The 23,865-nt window shown below is 37.3% G+C and overlaps 1 protein-coding gene across 2 annotated transcripts in view; it reads right to left on the minus strand.

Annotated features, from left to right (window-relative positions):
- The window catches only part of DENND1A (DENN domain containing 1A), a 216,564-nt gene extending 193,258 nt beyond the window's left edge, over positions 1 to 23,306 (minus strand). For both annotated transcript variants that reach the window (XM_082492687.1, XM_082492686.1), the window contains exons 1-2: positions 23,162 to 23,306; positions 16,745 to 16,815 (exon numbers count right to left, since the gene is read on the minus strand). In XM_082492687.1, the coding sequence (XP_082348813.1) occupies positions 16,745 to 16,815; positions 23,162 to 23,178 (88 nt within the window). In that variant the 5' untranslated portion in view covers positions 23,179 to 23,306. The remainder of the gene's footprint in view (positions 1 to 16,744; positions 16,816 to 23,161) is intronic.
- Positions 23,307 to 23,865: the final 559 nt, after the last annotated feature.

Here is a 23,865-nt window from a genome sequence, read left to right on the forward strand (position 1 = left end):
ATGATCATACACTGCACACTGATAAGCAGTATGACAAGGGGAAGCAGTTTTCAACACATTTTAAAAACTAGAAGGAAGCTCAAGAGTTGTAGCTGCTTTTATCACAGACAAGCACACCTTGAGGAGTGTATACTCTTTTCTCATTATCTTCTACCATGTCTAATTAGTCTTCTAAGCTCTCTGATCCCTAGCTGCTTTTTCCAGTTCTGAATTCATACCACCTTTGAATTCTCTCGATTAGAGTACAAAGTATCAACAGGTCACTTCTAAAAACTCTCCTTCCCATTAAACTCTCTTATTTGCCCTATATCCATTTTGGAATACAGAAACAAACAGCATTTACAGTAATTTACTTGTTGAAAAATAAACATATCTCACTAGTTGTAATATCACAACACTAATACTTCATGTCATAATTGTTCCATAGAGGCTCTACTGCCTTTTCTTAAACGATCAAACTAATGACAAAGTTCTCACCATCTTTTCATACAAGCATATATATTTAATTTTTAAACATGAAAGATTAAATTAGAAGTTACACACAAACACAACTCCTTTTAAAAAGGCTCAAAACACTGTATTTACATCAGCAAGTACTCACTTTATTACTACAACCTTTATAACAGAGCTTAGGTTTGTTTCAAACAAAACAGGGTTCTCAGCGCTAGAAGCATAAGAAAAAGCCCTGCATACAGTTAGTCTACAAAGAATTAACTGGATTAATTAGCAAGGGATTTGAGAAGCAGCTTGGAGCTAGAAAACCAAAACACTAAATTGTTTAAATACTTTGGCAATGGATCAAGGTTTCTAAGCAGCCCTATGTTCCATTCTCTGTTTTTTTTTTCCTCGGTGTTTTAACACGTTTAACCTGACGAGGTACTTTTTCATGAGATATGAATGACACTGTCAAAATACCAAAAAAGAAGATGTGAATTAAAAAATGCCACAAGCTGTTAGCAATTCTGCCAACATGTATGAGCCCAGGCAACATTAATTAAAAATCAATAGCTTAGGACATAAATAGCTCTTATCTCTGTTATAGTATATCTCTAATATAACTCTTTAATAAAGAAAAAAAAAAATAGCCAGTGTCTTTGCTATTATACTGACTGAATTGACCACAACAAAGCAAAAGAAATAAGGCAAAAACATTGAGCTAAGAAACACGTATGACAAAGGGAGGACAGGCGTATGAATGATTGGAATGTTTCAACCTTGCACTATCATTAGCACATAACTGGCTGGAAATAGCCACACCACAGGAAGAACATTTAAAGTTTTTAGTGCTAATATGATTCTATACAAAATCCTGCATGCCAAGGAAATAAGAATAACATACACATCTTTCTGTCACCTAGAGCTTATTAATCATTATTTTTATTATGTATCTCAACTAAAGATTAAGTTACTGTAAATTCTCTGATAATTACAAAATAAAGGTGAGAAAGAGGCAGAAAATTGGACTCAACTTTTTCTTCTTTAGTGATATGATCTTCAAACTAAAGTTACATTAGATGGCATCAAAGCTAAAAGATTTAAACTAAACTAGGAACTTAAAACACTACTTTAAGAAGCTGTTTTCAATCTTACAAAATGCCAAACACTTTAAAGACTTAAACCCATTTTCTAACAAGAGATCACCTATGGCACATGGAGCTGGATGCGCAGTTTGGGTATGGCATAACTCCTAGACAATAATGATAATGTAGATTTCTGAACAGTTGCTACAGAATATTTATTACTATAAAAAAGAACATGTAAGAATCATACTGACATGGAAAGGTTAAATTCCGTTTTCTTTTTGTCTAATGACTCTTGCATTATTCAATTATTTATTAATGATGGACATATCAAATATTTCCCTCAAGACACAGTAGTCTAAATCAAGGATGAAGAAGTCAACCATTTCGCAAAAATTTATTTGAGTTAAAAATAAAGGGAAGATTTAATTTACATGGGAGCTATGTGTACATATGCCAAGACACTAAAACACCATCCAAATTTCAGTGGAAGAGCAGATCATAAAATTGTAGCACCTTTAAGGTGGAATTCTCAGGACAAAAAACACTCTTTTGATAGTCATGATTACAAATGTGAGCTCTCAAGAACATCTTATAGCAGACGACCATATGCAAGTGCAGTTCCACTCAACCACGGAAAACAGACCTACAGATGAACAGCAACACCAAATTTTGGATAACACTACAGTGGACAGCCAGTTATTCAGGAATTAAGAGTATGCAACATATGAGGAGGTTGAATTTATTAAAAACAAGTACTAAAGGTTGCTTCCATAGCAAAGACATTTTTTAGAAACACTGATCTGAATATATAGATGCAGGACCTTAGCTTCATATAATCATATGCCAAGCAGAGTCATACCTATAGGAATAGTCAGAGATTATTTAGAAATTCACTTCTATTACAGCAATGTAGTCATGAAATACTAACCTTTAAGATCTTAAATGATAACATTTCACTATGTCAATTGGATTTTGAGTCCTACCTCGTAGCTGAACTTTGGGACATTCCTACTTCTTCCTCTTCCCAGCCCCTTGCCATAATCCCACCTCCCAAAAATTTAGTTTGTTGTCTTGTGCTGCACTCCAATCAATCAAAGGTTCTATTCATAAAACACAGACACCAAGTGTCAGGACAGGGAAACAGAAGACCTCACTTTTCACAAGACCTTTCGGTCTAAGCTACAGTCAGAAATGACATATCCTTCTGTGGTGGAAAGGTGTGAGGGGAAAGAAGGGGAGCACAAAAAAATTGTTAATATAAAATTTCTATACCTTTTGGGGGAGCGGGTGCAATTTTTACTTTTTAAGATATGTTTTTGTTTTATAAGATTATCTTGAACTATCTGGATTCTCAACTGTTCAACCTCCACTGAAGTTATTGCCAATTTCACTTAACCTTAAAATGTACCAAATCCAAGTTCTTGTTGCTGCATTTGATACAAGATTCTTCATCTAAAAAGTTAATTATGCAATCTTAATTTTTAGTAGGAGAGGTACAATAGAACACAGAACTGCTGCTAATAATGTTCCCCTAAATGGAACAAATTGAAAATCCACCAAGTTCCTCCAATAATATTTTATGTCATTGTAAAAATACAAACTATGACTTTAATAACTCTTCAATCATCTTCTCTGTTGAAGGTTCAAGAAAATAAAACAGTTCAGAGGCTTTGTTACATCATCTGTGTGCATTTTTTCGTATCATTATAAATTAAACTGATTATAAGATGCAGAAGTAATTTGTAAACTCTTTCAAAGTATGCGATTTACATTTTTCTTCTACAAAGATGAAGATATCCCCCTAACATGCTCCACTTGTGTTAAATATTAAATAAAGGTACTTATACTACATATATGGCAAAAAGGAAGATATTTCCGTTATGTTTTGGGATTACTTTTAGCATTCTAACACTGTTTATAATACTGGTGCAAATACTGCCACCAATAAAGAAACAAACATTAAAAAGGTGTCCTTTAAGCTTCCCTTTAAGGCATCTACCATAATCGTATAATTTGCTCTGGACATCATTAAAATGTAAAGTTAATGAGGATTCAGCTGAAAACAGAAGAAATGTAACCTATTTTCAGGCAAAACTTCTAACACTGCAATCAGAGGGAAAACCTCTTTGATGTCTCTTTGTCTCTTCTCATTAATTTTCTTTTGGTTTAAAAAAAAACACAAAGGCTGTTTAAACTAAAAAATGCACAGAAGTTTAAACATGGTAATTATAGTCAAGCTGCAATGAGGTCATTAGGTTTTTAAAACTTTGAGATAAACAAAATTGAGATGTATGACTATTTTAAAAACATCTCAATACTCAATTTTAATTGTCCATGTGATATCCACTCTATTCTAAGGATTTAGTCTAGATACAGAATTGCTTCAAGATGATTTAGTGAAGGACTTAGTCCCATACCCAGGGTAAAGCAAAGCAATCAAGAAATACATCAAAATGAAAAGCGCTGTAATTACTGTATTTCTGGATACCACATTTGGTATTTATAAGTGCAACAAAGCATGCTTTATGCAATCTTCATGCAAGAGAGATGGCAAATGGTGAGATTCTGCTACTTCTTACGTCTACAGTTCATTAAAGAATAATATATTGAACAAGTTAAATAATACTGTTTACTCACTACATCTATTTTTGTTGATGAATACTGATAAGGTACACACAAAGCTGTACACTTCTGTTCTAACATGCTAATTCTTTCCAGCAGAAAATATCTTTAAGAGCTATTTAATTACATAGTACTGACAGAATCTACGATACACTGAAGTGGCATCTATTTTTAGTGAATAATTTACAACAAATTTTCTCAAACCATAATCAAAACAATTTTAATGCTACTGTGTACAAAAGAAGATGATAGATTATCATAAACACAAGCAAGACATTTAAGCCATTAATTAAAAGCAACAAACATACAGGACGAACATAGCATTATCTTTAGTGTAGAAGGACATTAATCACAATGAAGCAAAATAAACATAGCCATAACATTTTTCCATGTTCAAATATCACCTCTAGATAAAATGGGATGAGTCGAGATCAATACATTAGTCTGTGGTAATTGTAAGTATGAATTTTAATGCATTTCTGGATGTAGGTTACAGCTTTAATAGAGAATTATTTACCCTATTGAATCTTTTTAACGTGTTTTATAAACTCCTCTTCAAATTGAACTGAGTGAATGATCAACAGGCAAGTATCAGATAAAATCGGTTATTACTTTAGGTGCAAGTGAAGAACGATTTTAGAAGAAAATCTCATACTTAATGCAAAGGAAAGTTTTGGGGGTTGTGTTTTGTTGGGCGGTGTGGTGATTTTCTTTACTCTGCCATATTTTATTATAATTTGATCCTGCCCTTCACCACGGGCCAGTTCTGTTCTACCATCTTTTCAACTGCCTATTGAAGAGACAGACAGCATAAGCTAATTTCTATTCTGCCTGAGCTGCTTCTCATATCCTGGTTTCTTCCCCTACTTGCTTGCACTGTCCCAGTGCCATATTCACAAAAAGATAAAGCACACGATTTAAATAACATTAAGTCAAATATGAAGCTTACAAATGAAAAGTCAGAAGCCTGGTTCTACTGTATACCTATAATGGGATACTTAATCAGCTATTTTGTCTTCACATTTTAGCATTTGATTTGAGTCTGCATTAATTACTTTTCATAGGTGTTTTTCCACAGAGCGATGATGTGGTTTTCGAATCTTTGGAGCAGAAGATCTCCAGGATTTCAAAAGTATCTTACAGGTCCACAAGACATAAATGAAGAGTAATTATTTACTTAAGAGATGAAATGATGCAAGAGTCAATTCAAAAAAGGTAATGTTACCACTATTTATACTCACAACTACATATAGTTTCAATGTAAACGACTCTTCAAAGGAACTAAAGATGGGATTCAGTCAATCCCAGTAGAATGCAAAGGGAGTCATGACTGTAATTCCCTTCACCACTATTTAAAACCCTAGCACAAATTCTAAGTGCGGAAATACTTTTGGCTACAATATCCAAGATACTGCTTTAAAAGCACTCACCGAAGTTTCCCCCCCTCCCCCATTCCCTCCCTAGGTGTATGTACTGTAATAGCTGATGAAGTCTGGGGCAGGTCACATTTTTGGCACAGTAAATAGGGCCCTTCGATCCTGCTCCTCATCTTTTAATCTGGGTGGAAAGCCCTACAGTTATGATGTTCTACAGAGTACTTTATATATAGTCTTATATTATTTGACTATCTATAGCATGCATCATTTGTTTTTACTAGCTAGTTCATCAAATTAGAACAAATTATTCTCCAAATAGCCAGCTGTGGAAGACTTCAGAAGAATCACGACCAACTTAAATATTCAGGGGTTTGAGGGTTTTGCATTTTTTTTTAATCCCTACAGAAGTATAAACAAATGAACTCTCCTGACTATAACCCATTCCAGATAATAAATTTCAACTATCAGTTGTTTGGTCCCAGCCCTCCACCCAAGGTTATCATCCTTAATACTGCAGTTCAACTTCAGTTTCTATTCCACTCTTCCATGAAATAAGCCCTATTAAAAAGTACACTGAAATCTGTTTCCATCTAAAAAAAGACATAAAAATCATATTCCCAAGAGCAAACAATCTAGAATTTCAACAAATGGTTTACCAAAACTTGGTAGCCCCAGCAAGGCCAAAAGACTCCTTACCCATCAGCCAGGGTTCAGCAGCATTCCCTTCGCATTCCTTCTCCCCTCTCCAATGACAGAATCCAGTGCAGAGCAGGTGATATTCCTTGTTCACAGAACACAGAATAGTTTGGGTGGGAAGGGACCTTTTAAGGCCATCTAGTCCATCCCCCCTGCCACAAGCAGGGAGATCTTCAACTAGATCAGGTTGCTCAGAGCACTGTCCAACCTGACACAGAACGTTTCCAGGGATGGGGCACCCACCATCTCTCTGGGCAACCTGGGCCGGTGTCTCACCACCCCCACTGTATGAAATTTCTTTAGATAATGAGTACGTTAGGATATTAACAGACCGTAATATAGTTCTTTAGGATTAAACCACTGTTATTCACAAACACTGCTGCAAAAAAGTGTACCACACACTGACCCTTAACCGTGAACGAGCACACTACAGCACTTTGTGTAGAATCCTGCAGATGAGCCTCGTCTCTGGTAACACAAAAGGTGGGGTTTGGGATTTGGTTTGGTTTGGGTTTGGTTTTTTACAACCATTGCTGAAGTAAAACAGTAGTCTTGATTTAATTTTACACTTATTTGATAATAATTTAACCTCAAATCATCTTTCTTTCTAACTCTATTTCAATCTTAAAAAAAAAAAAAAACACAAACCAAACCGAACCAACAAACAAACAAAAAAAAAATGAAAAAAAAACACACAAGAAAACCTGACAATGTCTATTTTTGTTCATGATAAAAATGTATCACACCAAAGAGAAGCAGACAATACTGCCTTGGGCACTCTGATAGACCTCTTTTTGAATTAGAGTTTACATTCTTTGATTGCATCGAACTACCCAAAATAAAAAGAATCAGTAATAAAAATAGATCTAGTCTATCTTTTCCTTTACCAAATTTGCTTTGCTTGCACATTAAACTTAAAGTAGCATTCTGGGTAGAATTTCTGACCTTTGTGTCAACAGACTAAACACAGACACAACTTCTAAACTCCAATATTTCTATTGAAGACACTCATAGGAAGCATCGGTACAACTGTGGATGGACAAAACATCAGTTGTTTCTGGGGCGGTGCTTACAACATTAGGCAAAAAACCCCAAAATTGCTATTCTTAACCTCTGGGGAGCCTACTTTAAAGTCATTGCTTCTTTGTTTCTTTTTCATCTGAATGACACTCTAATTAAAAGTTCTTTACAGAATTGTCTATATCTAGATTAACAGCTGATTGCAGATGCACTAAGCTTTAAGCAAAACTTAACACTCATTAATGAGATTACCTGTTGTGATTAAGAAAAACAAAAACAAACCACCTTGCAAAATTTTGTGACTGAGAATAAATTAAAGTTAAAATTACTCCCTTAAATAAAGTCACACACACACTCCCTTTAAAAACAACTCTTCAAGTCTATTCAAAGTACTATCTTTTTGCAGTTATTGCAATAACAGCCCTACTCTTAAAGGAGCACATTAACAGCGAGTTAATTGCACCAAGTGCATCATAAAATCCTTACATGCCTCAAATACTGAAATATTAAATGTTTCAGTAGTATTCCATATCTCAATTGAGTCTCTCAAGAACTCTTTAAAAAGAATGACTCAAACTCCTCTATAAATTCAAGGAACATTGTAAGTACAGCTAGCGCACGAAACTAATTTGTTAAAAATCAGGGGAAAAAACCTCCCTAAAAAGTTTCAGTTTAGCAGTTAATTTCAACCTGCAGTTAAAAAGGCACTACCTGTCAGTCAGTTTTCTCACCCAACTCTATCATGAAAAGAAAAACTGACAGATCACAGGAGCTTGCCTTTGTAAACCAATTCGGGAACTTTCATGCTTCTTATTTGTTAGGTTAAAGGTTAAATTGCTGACCTCTGCCCTCCTGCTTAGCAGCCTTTCCCTTTTTCTGTAAAGCTTTATTTTGGGGCTGTATTTACATGGATTAGTCTCTTTTCACGCTAAGAAGGAATCTGTTCACAGCCAAAGCCTTAGTTCTGGTTGTACAAAAAGCAGTCACAATTATTCAGCAGCAGACAATGACCATATTGTGGATTTACAAAAAAACCACCTCAGCCATGGCAAGTTCTGTCCTTGCTGCACAAAACAATAGAAGAAAAATCTTATCAAGCATTCAAGAGAAAGCAAACAAAGCAGGCCCACTGTGAACTTGATGAAGATGTCAAGCTCCTTTAAAAAAATATAAATCAACAAAAGAGTTTAAAGTCTTGTGAGCGAGACTTTCTGTGCTGAATTTTCTGTCTAGTTAAACAGTGCCAGCAGTAGCAATATAGTGCAGACTAGTAAGAACTTGTGAAATAGAAAAGATTGTAGACAGAAGTAGTTAAAGCATGAAGCAATAAGGACAAACAACAGATCTCTTCCCACAAAATAACTTACAGAAATGCAAGAACATTCAGCTATACTTGTTATTAATATTTTGGGGTTTTATTAAATCTAGTAGTGTCAGCTAAGAACACACCTAAAAGTGTGTTAGATAAAATTTATGATGACTCACAATATGACAGAATCTAATACTATTTCATAGAGCGAGTTTCTCTTCAAATTAAGTTATGTATTTCATTTATACTGTAAAAGCCAAACTGTGAACTGGCTTCAAACAAAACAGTTCAGACTGTTTTGACTACTTACTTGATCTGGACACCACAGTCCTAGTAAATTCTGTAAGTTCTTTGTGAAAGTCTTCCACCTTGTTCGTACTTAGAAGAAAAGCGATCAAATGGAAACAGAAAAAACAGCAGCTTAGGAGAATTAGAGTTCCCAAATACCACCTATCTACTTAGCTTCGGTTACTTTTCCAATCCTGCTTTAGGAAGTTAGGTGTAGCAACATAATACTGTAAAGATGGGATAGGAAAACTTGTGACACCCAAATTGCAGCACATGTTCAACAGAAAGCCCTTATTTAATGGAAAGAGACCTAAATTTTGCACTTCCTTTGTGATTCCTACACCTTCAGTATCTCTTTCTCAATGCAGAACAAGCGGACTTCAACCAACAAAATGTTTCCACTTCAAAAAATAAAGGTTGCCCTGAGAGCAAAGTTTACAAACTTTTGAATTAGCAACTCTCAACTTAATCCTACTCCAGTAACTTTATGTTGAAAAAAATACTTCATCTATTTGGGAGGTACTGCCGTATTATCTAGAATTACAACATATGAGAAAAAGAGCATGCTAAGAAGTAGCGGTATGTCTATTTCGCAGAGACAGAAACCTGCCAGTTCTCTCTACCTGTGAAAGTCCTATCATGGAAACCACAGTGACAACTGTAGAATAATTTTAAGGCCCAAGCACATCATGACTTCTCCCAGTAGAGTTAAGGACTTCGATTAGTTTAAGTTATAACATTTGTGATCTAGTGGGAAGGGGGGGAGAGAGGGAAAGAGCTATTACAACACAAGGCTAGAACATGAAAAGTAAAGAAGGAAGTACTTAAACTACTCACAAGCTTCTGGTAGGAACAAGATTAGTAGTACACGCTACTCTCAGAGCCAATTCAAATGCAAATTTCATCCTTTCTCTCAAACAATGATAAACTCCCTCAGAGTTAATAGTTTCCTTCTAAGATTCATCTCCCTTTTCAACTTAGTGGTATGTTTTCGAGAAAAGAAAGAAGCACATGGCGAGTCTTACAGCAAGACCTTTTAAATTCTGTCATAAAAGAAGTAGTATAAACTACATTTCCTTTACTAATACAGTGAACATTTCTTAAACTCTAACACACTTACACTTTGTCCATGCTATCGCATTTAGGCTTCTAACTTACCATGGATTTTTTTTTTTTTACAAAAAAAAAAAAAAGAAAAGAAATCCTTTAGCTGTACTAAACCATTTTAGCTTTTTTCTTGAACACACAGCAAGAATTTATGCTACACTCACAAAAAGATGAAAGATGAGGTCCTTGGAGAGAAAGGCCTTTTGGCACACTACATGGTAAAGCTACAGATTTGACATACTTTTATAACGTCTGCTTTGGCAAGAACACAAAAACCCTGTACAAAAGCATGCCACGTCCTCCCAGACAGGGGTGTAGGGGGGGCGTCTTACTCTTGTGAGCATTTACTTTCAAACAGTCATACTTTAGAGACTATTTTGATCAGTTACCTTAGACTAACAAATTCTCTTTTTCTACATAAAGAGTTTGACAGTCAGACTACAATTGTCCTCACAGCCCCATCTAACAAGAGAGGATCTTTGGCTGAAGTCCAGCAAGATCCTTAAATTTGTCACATCATATTTCTGATGAATGAACTACAGTAGCTTTAAGATCATAAATTGCTTTGAAAATTAAAAGAAATATTTCTTAAGTAGTTAGTATGCTTTTGCTTTCTTTACACAGGTATTTAAACTAAAATTGCTAGTAGATTCTTCCTACTTCTGCATCTCAAAAAAACAAAACGTTCTTTTAGCTGAGGTTTAAAAAAAGAAAATGAACTTCCAATGCACTTCACTCTACTTGCAAGCATACAATATGTCAATAGTATACAACCACATTTCTAAAAGTGCTTAAGCTAACTTAAGCAGTTATAACTTGTAAAAGAAACAATACAAGTTCTTTGTAATTTACTACCTCAATTTCTGTGAAGTTTTACTATTACGAGATGCCATGACAAATACGCAAGCCCTCCAATAGAAGTCCTTCAAAATCTCATAAAATGCATTTTCCCTTCCTCTACGTGAAGTTTAAAAATAGGAAAAGAAATCCAGTCAAATAGTAGTATTTCATACAAAGCGTCTATTTTGTTCTCAAATTATCCATGCATGTAACAATTCCAAGGAATGAGAGAAGATCACACCAAAGACGCTCACTTATCATCAAAACTTATTAAAATAAGTTCATACTGAAATATGTAGCTTTAGTTTACAATGTCCAACATTATTTGCTTAGGAATATGCTGGTTTATGACATACAAACTGCCCTAACACCAGAGGACTCAGCATTTCAAGCTAAGTTACCCATTAGCTTCTTGAGTTTGAGAAGCACCAGCTACATCAGTGATGAAACAAACAGCACAGACATCCTCTGCTGCAAAGATTTTGGTATCACTGAGTATGAAAAGCACTGAAAACAAAGTTTGGTTTTAAACATTTTTCTTAAACTATGGTGAACAGTAAAACATAACCTAACATAAAGCAGTATGCTAACAAAAACAATGGTAGACTTTAAACCTTGCATGTAGTGTTTGTAAGTGCTATAATAATTATTTTAGTTCCAACTAAAATATACATCTACTCATTTCTCCCAAGTCATACTTAATTAATTAAGTATCACAGCAGAAAGGAAAACTAATGCAATTATAGATTATGTCCAGATTATATTACTGGTATCTGCTGGGCAATAAACTGTATTATTATTCCCCTCTATCTATGATTTTCGAGGCTTTATTTTATTTAATTCCTGAAGCAAGGTAAACTTGTATCAGTGAAACCTCTAAATAATCATGATAAAGTCTAAAAAATTTTTGTTTGGCTGTAGTTTTTTAAAAAGCAATACACCTGGATTTAGCAAGGCAAATGGTTTCCTTATATCTGAATTATAAGGAATGTTAGAAAATCTCCTGCTGTCAGAACTACAGAGCACTAAAATGCATAAAGGCAAAGACACAAACCCCACTCACAGGCTAGAGAACATTAAAGCCTTATATGTGAATTGGAATTTGTCTTAGTAATTTTTGGAAGTCCTAACAGTCTTTCTATTCACCTGGAATAGTTGAAAGCCAAAGTTACCAGCCATACTTGTCAAAGAGTTGACTTGTTGTGCCCACCTGTACTGTATCAGCATCTTACTCCATCCCAACTACACCCACTGCACAAGAGGTACGTGTTAGGACTATTTAACTTAAGTCAGCCTATTAGCCACGCTTCTGTATCACCCGCGGAACTGCACCTTTGAGTCACAGTCATTACCCAGTATTTACTTAATACTACAAAGGAAAGAACCAAAGTATCACAGTATCACAGTATGCTAGGGATTGGAAGGGACCTCAAAAGATCATCTAGTCCAATCCCTGTCGGAGCAGGAACACCTAGATGAGGTTGCACAGGAAGGCGTCCAGGCGAGTTTTGAATGTCTCCAGAGGAGACTCCACAACCTCCCTGGGCAGCCTGTTCCAGTGCTCTGTCACCCTCACTGAGAAGAAGTTTCTTCTCAAATTTAAGCGGAACCTCTTGTGTTCCAGCTTGAATCCATTACCCCTTTTCCTATCATTGGTTGCTACTGAGAAGAGCCTGGCTCCATCCTCATGACATTCCCCCTTTATATATTTATAAACGCTAATAAGATCACCCCTCAGTCTCCTCTTCTCCAAACTAAAGAGACCCAGCTCCCTCAGTCTTTCCTCATAAGGGAGATGCTCCACTCCCTTAAGTATTAACACCATAAGTTTTAGTCAATATTTTCCCTATAATAATATTCAATTTTTTAAATAAAACCATGACTATTTTTTCCTCTTTTCCTGAACGTAAGTCTGTGGGAGTCAGTGAGAAGTGCTAGACTTGCAAAGTTCCTATGTTTGACATACTTATACTTGACACACACAACACAGATTTCTCAGTAGATAACCTCTATGTACTGTCACTGTAAAGACGCAGACTCCATTCTTTCTATTCTATTTTGCTGCCCTAGACTTTTGGTGAGATGGCATCAACATTTTATCAGAAGAGAGTATGGACAAGCGAACAGTGCTATTCGATGAAACTGAAAAGTAGAACATGAATGAATGCATCATTGAAGTACTAAGTGCAGAAATTCTGAATCCCAGACAGTAAAAAAAAAATTGGTAACAGATTTAAGATAAAAGCAGTTTTGCGTTTTCACTTACTTTAGGATGTTAAAAGTTCTTCAAAAAAATCCACAAAAAAAACATACCCACTAACTTAGATTTAGTTAGCTAAGGGAATTCCCAGCTTCCGCAGAAATCACAACCATAAGGCAAAAAACTGGTTTGGTAATTGCCTTCTCTGAAGGAACTATCTTCTTAATAACAAATATTCACCTTAATGTTGCTAGTCACAGTTGCAGCTGTCTTGCTTCACAGTTCTCAAGACAAAGATATCACATTTACATAAAGTGACGCAGTAAAAAAAGTCCGTAAGTCCCCAAATAAGAGCTATGAATGTAACAAGGAAAAACACAAACATAGCTTTAGGGTACAACTGAATGCTGGAATTGTATAAGGTACCAAAGATTCATGTGCTAGAAATACATGAATCAGCCATGCTGAGCACAAACATTCATTATTTCTAAACACTCTAGAAGGGAAAGGACAGAGAGACCACAGCTGAGCTGATCCAGTGATCTCCTCCTTTCTCAGTTCACACATTTCATTGTGGTTTGACAGAGTTCTGCCTGGACTGGAATAAAACAATGTTTGCTTTTTCAACTTCTTCAGTTTCAATGAAGTTTTCTCTTTATACCTTATTAAGAGTACAAAACATCCTCCAGATGTTCCTGAAGCTTACATTTCTAGGAATCAAATCTTCAGATCATAGGATAATCCAGGCTGGAAGGGACTTCAGGAGGTCTCTAGTCTAACCTCCTGCTCGAAGAAGGGCCAAGTGTGAGGTCAGACCAGGTTGTTCAGGCTGTGATCTAGTTGGGTCTTGAAAACCTCCAAGGATGGAGATTGCACAACATCTTTAGTGACCTGGTCCAATACTTGACTGTCCTCATGGTGAACACATTCCCAATATTCAGTTAAAATGCTTCTTGATTCAGTCTATGTCATTGCCTCTTGTCCTCCTGCCATGCGCCACTGTGAAGACACTGGATATCTCATCTTGATGAACTCCTCATAGGTATGGAAGGTCCCCTGAAGCCTCCTCTAGGCTGAACAAGCCCAGTACTCTCAACCTCTACTCACAGTGCAAATGCACTCACCATCTTGGTGGCCCTTTACCGAACTTGTTCCAGTTTATTGAGGTCTTTCTTGGATCCCAGAACAGATTTTTTCCTTCTGCAGTCAACTGTCATGGTAACTAAGAGGGAGTCTTCTATATCAAGCATTGGAACAGGCTGCCCAGGGAAGCAGTTGAGTCACCATCCCTGGAGGTACTTAAGAGACATGTAGACATGATGCTTAGGGACGTGGTTCAGTGGTGGACTTGGCAGTGTTAGGTTTATGGTTGAACTCGATTATCTCAAAGGTCTTTTCCACCCTAAATGATTCTAGGATTCTATAAGACAGTCAATGGATAATGCTGCTTTCATTCACTTCTTAAGTTATTAACCAAATAAACATTTAATGCAAGATTGTTAACAATAACATGAGCAATAAAGCTACTTGTACAATTGTCTGTCCATAGTTAATAACATGAGTCAGTATCTCCCATTTCAGCATGATGCAAGTGAACTGCAAAATATATTAAAGCTTTTAACTGCAGTTGATATTTAAGAGTCATGTGGAAAACATCCTTTGCTACACAAACAAAATAGACGTGTGTTTTACCATTCCACAAGCCAGACAATCTCCCACACAAGGACTGTTATAGCTTTGGAGCAATTCATTCTCCTCAAGACCACGTCAGAGGATTGATTTAAGAATTAAGAGCATTGTAAGTGACCAATAGCATTATTATACTAGACACGAACTTTAAAAACAGTTGTCTTTGTTAATTTTAGGATCTATGACATGGGAAGAAGTGTTTTTTTAAACATGCCTGATAATTTGCTCCTTGCACACCTTTTATACACTTCACTTTTCTTAACAGTAACCGCTCCTTGCCATTTAACATACATTCCCTAACTGGAAAAAATAATAAAAAAAAAAAAGTTGATACATGTTCTTGATCTTCTGGCATAGAACAGCTAGAAGTAGAAAAGACTAACAGAAGTCTCTAGGTCTCTATTTCTAGAATGGTGATTTGCCTGGGATGCAGCATAGCTGTTAAATGCAGTTGATGCTGAGAAGAACCAACCAACCACCTTCATTTAGAACGGAAGGATAGAATATTTGGGGATACACAAATCAAAGACTTCAGAGAATAAAGGGCACTTCTTAAATATAAAATAATTGGTTGGGAAAACACTTTGAAAAGATTATTCAGAGAGAATTAGGAACTTCAGAATATATAAGTTGTAAAAGGAATTATTAAACAATTTTTTTTACTCACTAAAAACCATTTCTGAAGATTTTGCACCTACAAGTGTACGCAACAAACCTAAAAACACAACTAAGTGAAACTCCCACAAAATCAGTTGGTTTAGGGAACAAAATGTATACTAAATTCTCCAATTAAAAACCTGTAAAGTAGTTTCCGTGCTTTTTAACCCACCTTCCCACAGCAGGGAATTAATCCCTCCAGGGGGATGCAAACAAACTTCAAAGAGAAGATTATACCCAGACACTAGTACTGTACAATGTAATGTTTATGGTCAAATTTGTTCAGATTTTCTGGCACTAGAATCCAGGTCAGATGTGCAGAAACAAAGACTAGTTATTAAAAGGGCTCCTGCAGTTACATCAAATAGTCGTGATGGCACAGAGCAGTAGGACAAGCCAAAACTGTATTCCAGTTACAACTCCTATGGAGGCTTTGGCAGTAAAGGAAAGAGTTGCAGCTATTTGACTTTTGTGGATTGTAATAAACAAATACAGATACAAAAGGGGATAAGTGACTTTCCAGTCAATAAAATATAAAAATCCTTTCTATCAGTTCATTATACCATATATACAATACACACATGATCATTTCATAAAAAAGGGATATTATTTCAGTATATGTTGACTAATCATGATTATTTAATTTGGACATCCCTCCTTTTCATGACATTCTAGAGACTGATCTCACAAAACAGTATCTTGAGCTAAATTCTGGGATTACAAATTTCAACTTTTGCTTTTCCTGCTTATTTCATCAAGTTCTTCAAGTTCAGGAAAAAGTGAAATCAAAAATTCACAAATATATTTACATGTTGGTTTTGCAGTTAAGGGACTTCTCAAGCATAAACATAGGAATACTTGTCAGAAATAACATTATAGAAAAATACTTGTATAATTATGGCTTGATAACAGTTTAGTAAAAATAATTAACCAAATCATAAGCTGTGTTCATGCCTTATTGCTAGATAAAATCATTTGGTACAAAGGAAGAATTCTGGAAACAGATGAAATTACTTCTGTAGACCAGTAAGGAGGAGGAAGTAAAAATAAATTCCACACAAAAAATTTTAAAGTATTTTTTGTTTTAAAACTACCCATTCCTTATACGAGCAGCAAATACAAATGTGAAAATGCATTTACATTTTCAACCCAATGAAGTAAGTTATTTCTATTTAAAAAAAAAAAAAAAAAAAGGTAAAACAGTTAAAGAAATCATAAAATGGCCCATAATCAGGGAGAGAGGCAAGAATTCCTCATTATTAGTCCTAACTGTAAAAGATTCCACAGAATCACTAAGTAAGATATCTTTAAAAGCTAGAACAGCATAATATTAAATATACTTCATTATCTCACAATACATAGTTCTTAAGAATAGATTTAGGCAATAAATAGGTAGAATTACAATGCAAAACAGTACCTTTCCCAATGCAGCTGATTCCTGAATAGGTTACTTCTGCATACACTTCAAAGGTAGTTTCAGGATTTTGTCTGAAAGAAAAAAAAAAAAGTATTTAGCACACTGAGAATTTTTTTTCAAGCACGCTTTCAATTACTTGGTCAAAAAGTGTTCTAAGAATGCATATGTTACAATGACAACTTCAGAAATGTGATTTCTTGTTATATAGTCTGTGATGACTTCACACCAGATCTTTCTGCCTCACTAGTACGGAACAAGATAGGACTGAAGCTCAGATGAGTCACTATGAACAGGGTGTCTAACAAACTTCCACAGAGAAAAAAAAAGGATCAAAACAATAGAAATCAAGCACACAGAACCTCTAAGTCAATTCAATTGTTGTGACTAGTCTGTATTTCTAGATACTAAAATATCACAGGCCTATTCAGAGCTTTGCCAGAAAAAGAAAACCATGCCTTTTATATCACTTTTCAGAATGCTGGTCAGATAGAGAAACAACAGTTATTTCAGTTCTTGGCCATAATTGTGGTTTTGATTGTATGTACAAATTACAAAAGCAAATTCTTTTTATTTCACCTTTACTTTCAAATGAGAAAGTAAATCACCTATGTGCTTGTCCTGGACTTTTTTTTCCAGAAAAAAAAAAAAAATCCTGAACACTCGTTTTCTCTTCACCAAACTGAAAACAGAGTCACATTGTCCAACATGGGACAAACAACCCAGATTCACATTTTCATTACTGTGACCCTTGAGTTCAACTTCATGACACCTATTTACTCAGGAAAAAGGGGAAAAAAAAAAAAAAAGGCAGCTGCAGTCAAGAGCATGCAAAGTAATTTTACGCATACATTATTGGAAAACTTAAGAGGCTGTATTTAGGATGAAGACAGTTCCCCTCTTTAATACCTGTCAAAATATTTCTACCTCTTTGTCAAAAAAAAGGCCACGCTGAAGAATATTACAAATGCACAAGGTTGCACCTCAGGAGAGTCTAGAGTCTTAAATCCAGAAAGCTGGCAGATGCACTCGTAATAAGGAAATAGGTGCAATAGTCAAGAATTACACAAAATTCAACTACAAAATGTAAACGAAACTTGAGAAGGAGTATTTATAACTCTGCTCCAGAGTCATACCAGTAATAAAAGTTAATGATATAGAACGTAAGAAAAAAAACCAACATATTTAGTGTACATTTTCAGTTCTTACTAATATAACTGCTTAAGTGAACCTCTGCAATTGCATTTCATAAGCAGCATGTAAAGGCAGCAGGTGATTATATAAGAGAGCATATTTTGAGCTAAATTCCTGACTAACAATTTTAGCTACTCCAAAATTTTCTATGTGATTAAAGAGAATCACACATTAGACTGCAATTGTTTAGTTACTGAAATAAGGATTTTGTAAGTCTGAACACGTGATATTTTATTCTTAGATTTCCTGGTTAAAAACAAGAATCAAAACTGCATAATTACTGCTCTAAATTTATGGCTGCTTGTATAGCGATAATATTGTCTCCTATGTGTTAATGTAAACTATCTAACATGAGAAAATTGTTGAGGTATAATTAACTTGTGAATCTGGTTAGCTCCCTTACAGCTAAGGATGAAAATAATGACAAAACCCATATATATGTATATGCTAGAATTCCTACCTGAATAATAATTTAAAAAATGAAACTCATCTTATCCGGTACCTCAAACCAAACATATAAACATGTCAAGGAGTTCAGCCTACTCTTCAGAGAGTTTCTATTATTTTTAATGCTACTTTAACACCAAAAGGGATTAAACAAAACATTTCTAACCATGCCACAGGCCCACTTAGTGTAACTCAAGTGGCTCTAAGCCAAACCCTGCACCTATTTAAATCAACAGAAAAGCTACCGTTGGTTGCAGTAGTATAGGATCACGCTCTATAGTTTTACAGAGCGCCTCTCAGGAGCAACAATGGTTCACAATTCAATTAATGTTAATTTAATTTGCCACCAGTTACCAACCGATTTTGCCTTAAGTAGCCATTTTTCAGAAAACTACATTCCTAAGTTATGAGAAATCTAAAATCAACAAATCAACTATTATTCTGCAGTGTAAAACAAACTTGCACAATTCTCTCTGCGCTACTTAACAGTTGCTGCATATATTGAGATTCTTAGTTACATTCCTACAATCATGGTACAGGATGAGGACAAAATGATATCCACTTAAAACCACAAATGTATTTTTCCTTTCATATATATTGCTGTGCAGCCTTATCTTACCCTCCTTGTTTATGTCTTTATTTTAGCACCCTGTTTCCTTAATTAAAAGTTTATAAATTTTATAATATTTTTACAGCTAATGGATAAAATAACAAACACCTTTTTAGTATTATGTTAGAGTCTGTGTTCAAATTCTTTAGTGAAAACACTGTATAACGCAGTTGTCAAGAGCACATACTGTATACTAAACCTTTCAGACAAAAAGACATTAAATTTTGCTTTTTAATATTCCATGACAAACGTCCGCTTATTTCTATGAACAGTGAAATTAAAGTAGCTTTACCAAGTCAGAAACTTAGTATTAAAGGCTGCATTCAACAAGCTAACACCTCAGTATGAGAATGAAGTTATTGTTGAATTCTGAATATTTTATAACTTTTCAGTGGAATTAAGGAAACAAGTCATTCTGAGACTTCATGCAGTTTGCAAACATAGCATAAACATGCATCATAATATATATATATTTTGCAGTCATTTTTTATGACTAGTAAACTGCCCTGCAGACATCTAATGCCACCTGTGCATTGTATTAAAACCTCAACCCACTGAAATCATCCACAGCATTATAAACTTAAACACACAAAGTTTTCTTTCCTCCCAATGCCCTCCAAATAATCACTTAAAGACCCATGGTCAGTTATCAAGTGAACATACAGATGTGATAAAAAAATACACAGGACACATACCCCATTTATTTGGTAACAGGATAATTTCAGAAGGAAATGCAATACCTTTTTGTAAATAGAAATTCAGGAAGAAGCTCTATGAGAAAATAATGCTTTTTGTATGCTAGTCATATGAACTACTTCAAATCTCTCTGATGTAGAAATAGCTTTAACATCAAAACAATTAATGAGAAATTCAATTTCACATTGAAATAGTATATTTTAAATAAGATACTTGTGTACCTTTTACAATCAAAAATATTAATTCTTACCAAATTGCAAGAGATTTGTGCAGAATAAAATTAAATAAAATTCTTCTCTGAAGCTGTATGTACACAAGTGCATACCTTACATATCTAAAGCCTACTTCAATTCTGTCAGGAGAATCTTTTTTTCCTACACAGAGGAAAATGTAATAGCACTTATGAGAGAAAGAATCATTCTACTTAAAAACTGAGGCATGAGAGGAGCTTGAAACTGTGTGATAATTAGCTGTCCTGTAACAAGCCAAATTTTTTTTTTTTTGCAAGAATTGAACAAGTATTAGCAGAAATCTGTACTTGTTAATTCAATTCAGAAATTAAACCTCAAATCTTGATTAATTTCCATATATTTAACTTTTTCTGTGCGGTATTCCCTGGGTAGATAATATATGTCAGTATATAGCAAACTTTATGTTAAATATCTGAATGCATTCCCAGATTAATACTAGGGATCTCTTCTGTCATCACCAAAATACAACCACCTCTCAGAAGAAACATGCCAAGTTTTTTACAGTGCAATGCAATTCTGTTGAACAGACTGATACTGACACATTATTAAAAAAACAATAACGATAGTTTTTCTTCAGTACTCAGTCTTGAGTACTGAAGGCTATGAAGAATTGATAGCAGCCAGGTTAACTAGATTCCTATTTTACATTACCTCGCTGGCACAGAGTGCCTTGCACGTACAGTATGATATGCTCCAACACGAAGCTTAACCCAACAGTGTAACCCAATACTCAAGTTACCTTTTTTGCGCCTGCAGCTATACACAAGCCAAAAGCTTACAGGATTGCTGGCAACTTCTTGATTTCTTTCACTTCAGTCTGATGCAGATACTGATAATTTCCTCTAAGCAATCTTTCACTCAAATGACTCATTACTATACATCCATCAAAAATATAACTGACACATATGTCCAGGTTTCACGCAGAGTTTATCACAGTGTGTACAAGTGATCATGTGCCAAGGAGTTTAATATCCCTCATAAATACCCATCCATAGCAAGAAGCAAGAGATCCAACTACTGGATTTTTGCTAGGGCTCCAACACATATTGCCAATGCCACTAAAGGAGACATGCCTCAGTATACCCAATTATAAAATAGTTTTCTCACTGATGCTTCCACCTGCCCCAATAACAGAGCTCCTCATCAACTTGAAAATCTTTGCTGAATCAAACATCCAGGTCAAACTCAGATAGGCTCTCTCATTATTTATATATTTCAAGATTGTTTTGAAATTTTGTCCTTGCTCTACTTGGGCACAGTGTTCTGTCCAAAGTGGAAAAAAATGATTTATTAATTGTTGCTCAAGGCAAAGTTGATTAATCACACAATGGACAAAATGCTTTCTCACAAAGTCTAAGACGAATGAAAAGTAATGGTTTTATAGGGCAATCACCTATGTTTTCCTGGTGACAGAGAAAGACACAAGCTTTCTTTGCAATCTTGAAAGACATGTTCACACTGAAACAGACTTTGAACAGAAAAAGTCATAAAATCCATTGGCTGTAATAAATACTTCTAACTGCTACATCTTCTCACAGATACTGGTGAGGTTTCCAGTTGAAATGCCTCATCTGAGTAATTACATTCACATTCAGCAAAGTATACGCAAAGCCATTAAATGTCAAAGTAGCAATCAAAAACCCAAAGACTGTAAACACAGCTTGTGGATTCAGTATGTACACAAAAAAACCTATACTTTAAGTGAGCATCTGCCTTTTAATAGATTTAAGATAAGGTCATCATAAGAAGTCATTTCACACCACAATCCTGAAGGGACCCAAGCAAGTGTGACCACTGCAAGATCCAAAGGTGCGAGTTACAGATGCAACCTGCTCTGCTGTCAAAATAGTAACAATTTTAGATTCTACCTGTATTTGAAAGTAGGCTAAGAGTTTAATTAGTTTCTCAGACTTTTGATTTTTCTGTTGCAACAGTTGAGACCCCATATGCCAAAAAAGTGCAAACATTATCCCCGCACTATCTCCCAAAGAAGGAAGATTGCTTTCTGGAACCAACCCATCACCTCAGTGCTATCATTGCAAGCATTCATTATCTGCGTACATTGTCCTAAAAAACCCACCTGGACAGACACACATTTAGGTCTATCCAGCCTATGGGCTTGTGAACATGAAGATGCGTCATCACACTAAGGACACTACAAACTATGTCTCCTCCAGTCTCATATTCAAGTTAAATAAAGAGGTGAAACATTAAATCCCTACATAATCTTGAAGAACACTGTGTTCAAGAAGGAAAAGCAATTGCTCAACAGCACCTACTGAAACTGCTAAATAAAATACAGTCTAACTGGACGTCTTCCACTCTATCACACCTTTCACGCACAAAGGTGTCCGCACTCCCTGTTTGGTGATAGCTTTATTACACCGCTACCTGTCTCAGAGGAACTGAATTTGTCTGGAACAGCATATGAATGAACCAAGATCTTTTAACGTGACAATACCAAACATACCAACAGGACTTACTGATAAATCAACCCTCAGTTTTATGAAAATTAAAAAAATAATGAGGGCTTGGAGCTGCAGGCCCAACAAATTAATCACGTTCACCACTCTCCTTCTTCCCCCAAATCCCCTTGCTAACGCACTTTCAAGACATCGTCTTTCCTTTAGCACACTCTGACCTAGGCAAGAGGCTTTGCACTCTCTCGACCCCACCACACCCCCAAACCAGCCCTCACCAGTGCTGGCAATGGAGATTCTCCCATTCCAGCAGCCCCAGCCCTCGTAAGGCCTGCACCGATAACACTCCAACTGCCCTCCCGGCCCGGCCCTCCGCGCTCCCCTACGGAGAGCTGAACACAGGGCGAGAGCGAGCAGACAACACACCAGGGCTGGCTCTGAGGGCGGCAAACGACACTCTCCTCCCCTCCTCAGGGCCGGGGGGACGGGGCAGCTCCCCGCCCCGGGGTCCGGCCGCCGAGTTGGGGTTTGACGGCACAGGGCCCTCCGCCCCGCCGCCTCCGCCCTCCCCGGCCCGCCAGCTGGCCTGGGGGGGGGGGGGGGCGGGAGGCACTCTTCCCCCTTCGTTCTCCCCCTCTTTCTCGCCCTACCCCGAGGCCTGTAGGCTCGGCCGGGGTCTCGCCCGCGCGGCCTCACACGGAGCTGGAAGGAGGGCGGGGAAGTCCCCTTCTCGCTCTCCAGAGCCCTCCCGCTTTCCTGAGGGCCTGCAAGCGGGGCTGGAGAGCTCCGGGGGGGCACTCACTTGATCCTGGATCCCATGGTCTCTGGGGGGCCGCATAGGCCCGGGCCAGAGAGAGAGAGCGAGAGAGATAGAAAGACAGAGGAAGGGGGGCGGGGGCCAGAGCTCGGTGGGCTGCGCTCTCTCCGCCGCTCGCCCCCTCACTCCATCCCGGCCCGCGCCGCCGTCGCCCCAAGCCGAGTCACGGCGCGGCGCGGGGGCTGCCGGGAGCTGTAGTGCGGCGGGGGCCGCCAGGGCGGCGGCGCGGGAGGGGCCAACGGCCGGCCGGCCCGCCGCGCGCCCCGCTGGGTCGGCACGGCAACGCACGCCGCGCGCGGCCCCGCCCCGCCGCCTCTCCCCTGAGGGCGCCTGAGGCGGGTGTCTCGCGGCGGGGCGGGAAGCGCCCCTCAGCCACCGCCCGCCCTCAGCGGCCGAGGAGCGGCGAAGAGTCGTGCCGAGCGGGCGCGGCAGGAGGGGGCTGAGCGGGCGACCCGCCGCCAGCGGAGAGCTTTCTCCCTGCACTCCACGGCGCCTTGCGCCCTGTCAGAGGGAAGCGAATCGTCAGGCACCCCCTAAACAGGGCCAAAAGGCGCCTCAGGCGTGATCCAGAGCCCGTAGCGATGCAGTGGGGACTGGTGGCCAGACCAGACGAGGACCGGGAGTGTCCACCCTGGAAAGCCCTGTAAAGAGGTGAGCCCTCCCCACGGGGACAGTACCCGGCGTGGCAA

Source organism: Vanellus vanellus (genome assembly GCF_965231255.1).
Source record: "Vanellus vanellus genome assembly, chromosome: 18".
Taxonomy (NCBI): domain Eukaryota; kingdom Metazoa; phylum Chordata; class Aves; order Charadriiformes; family Charadriidae; genus Vanellus; species Vanellus vanellus.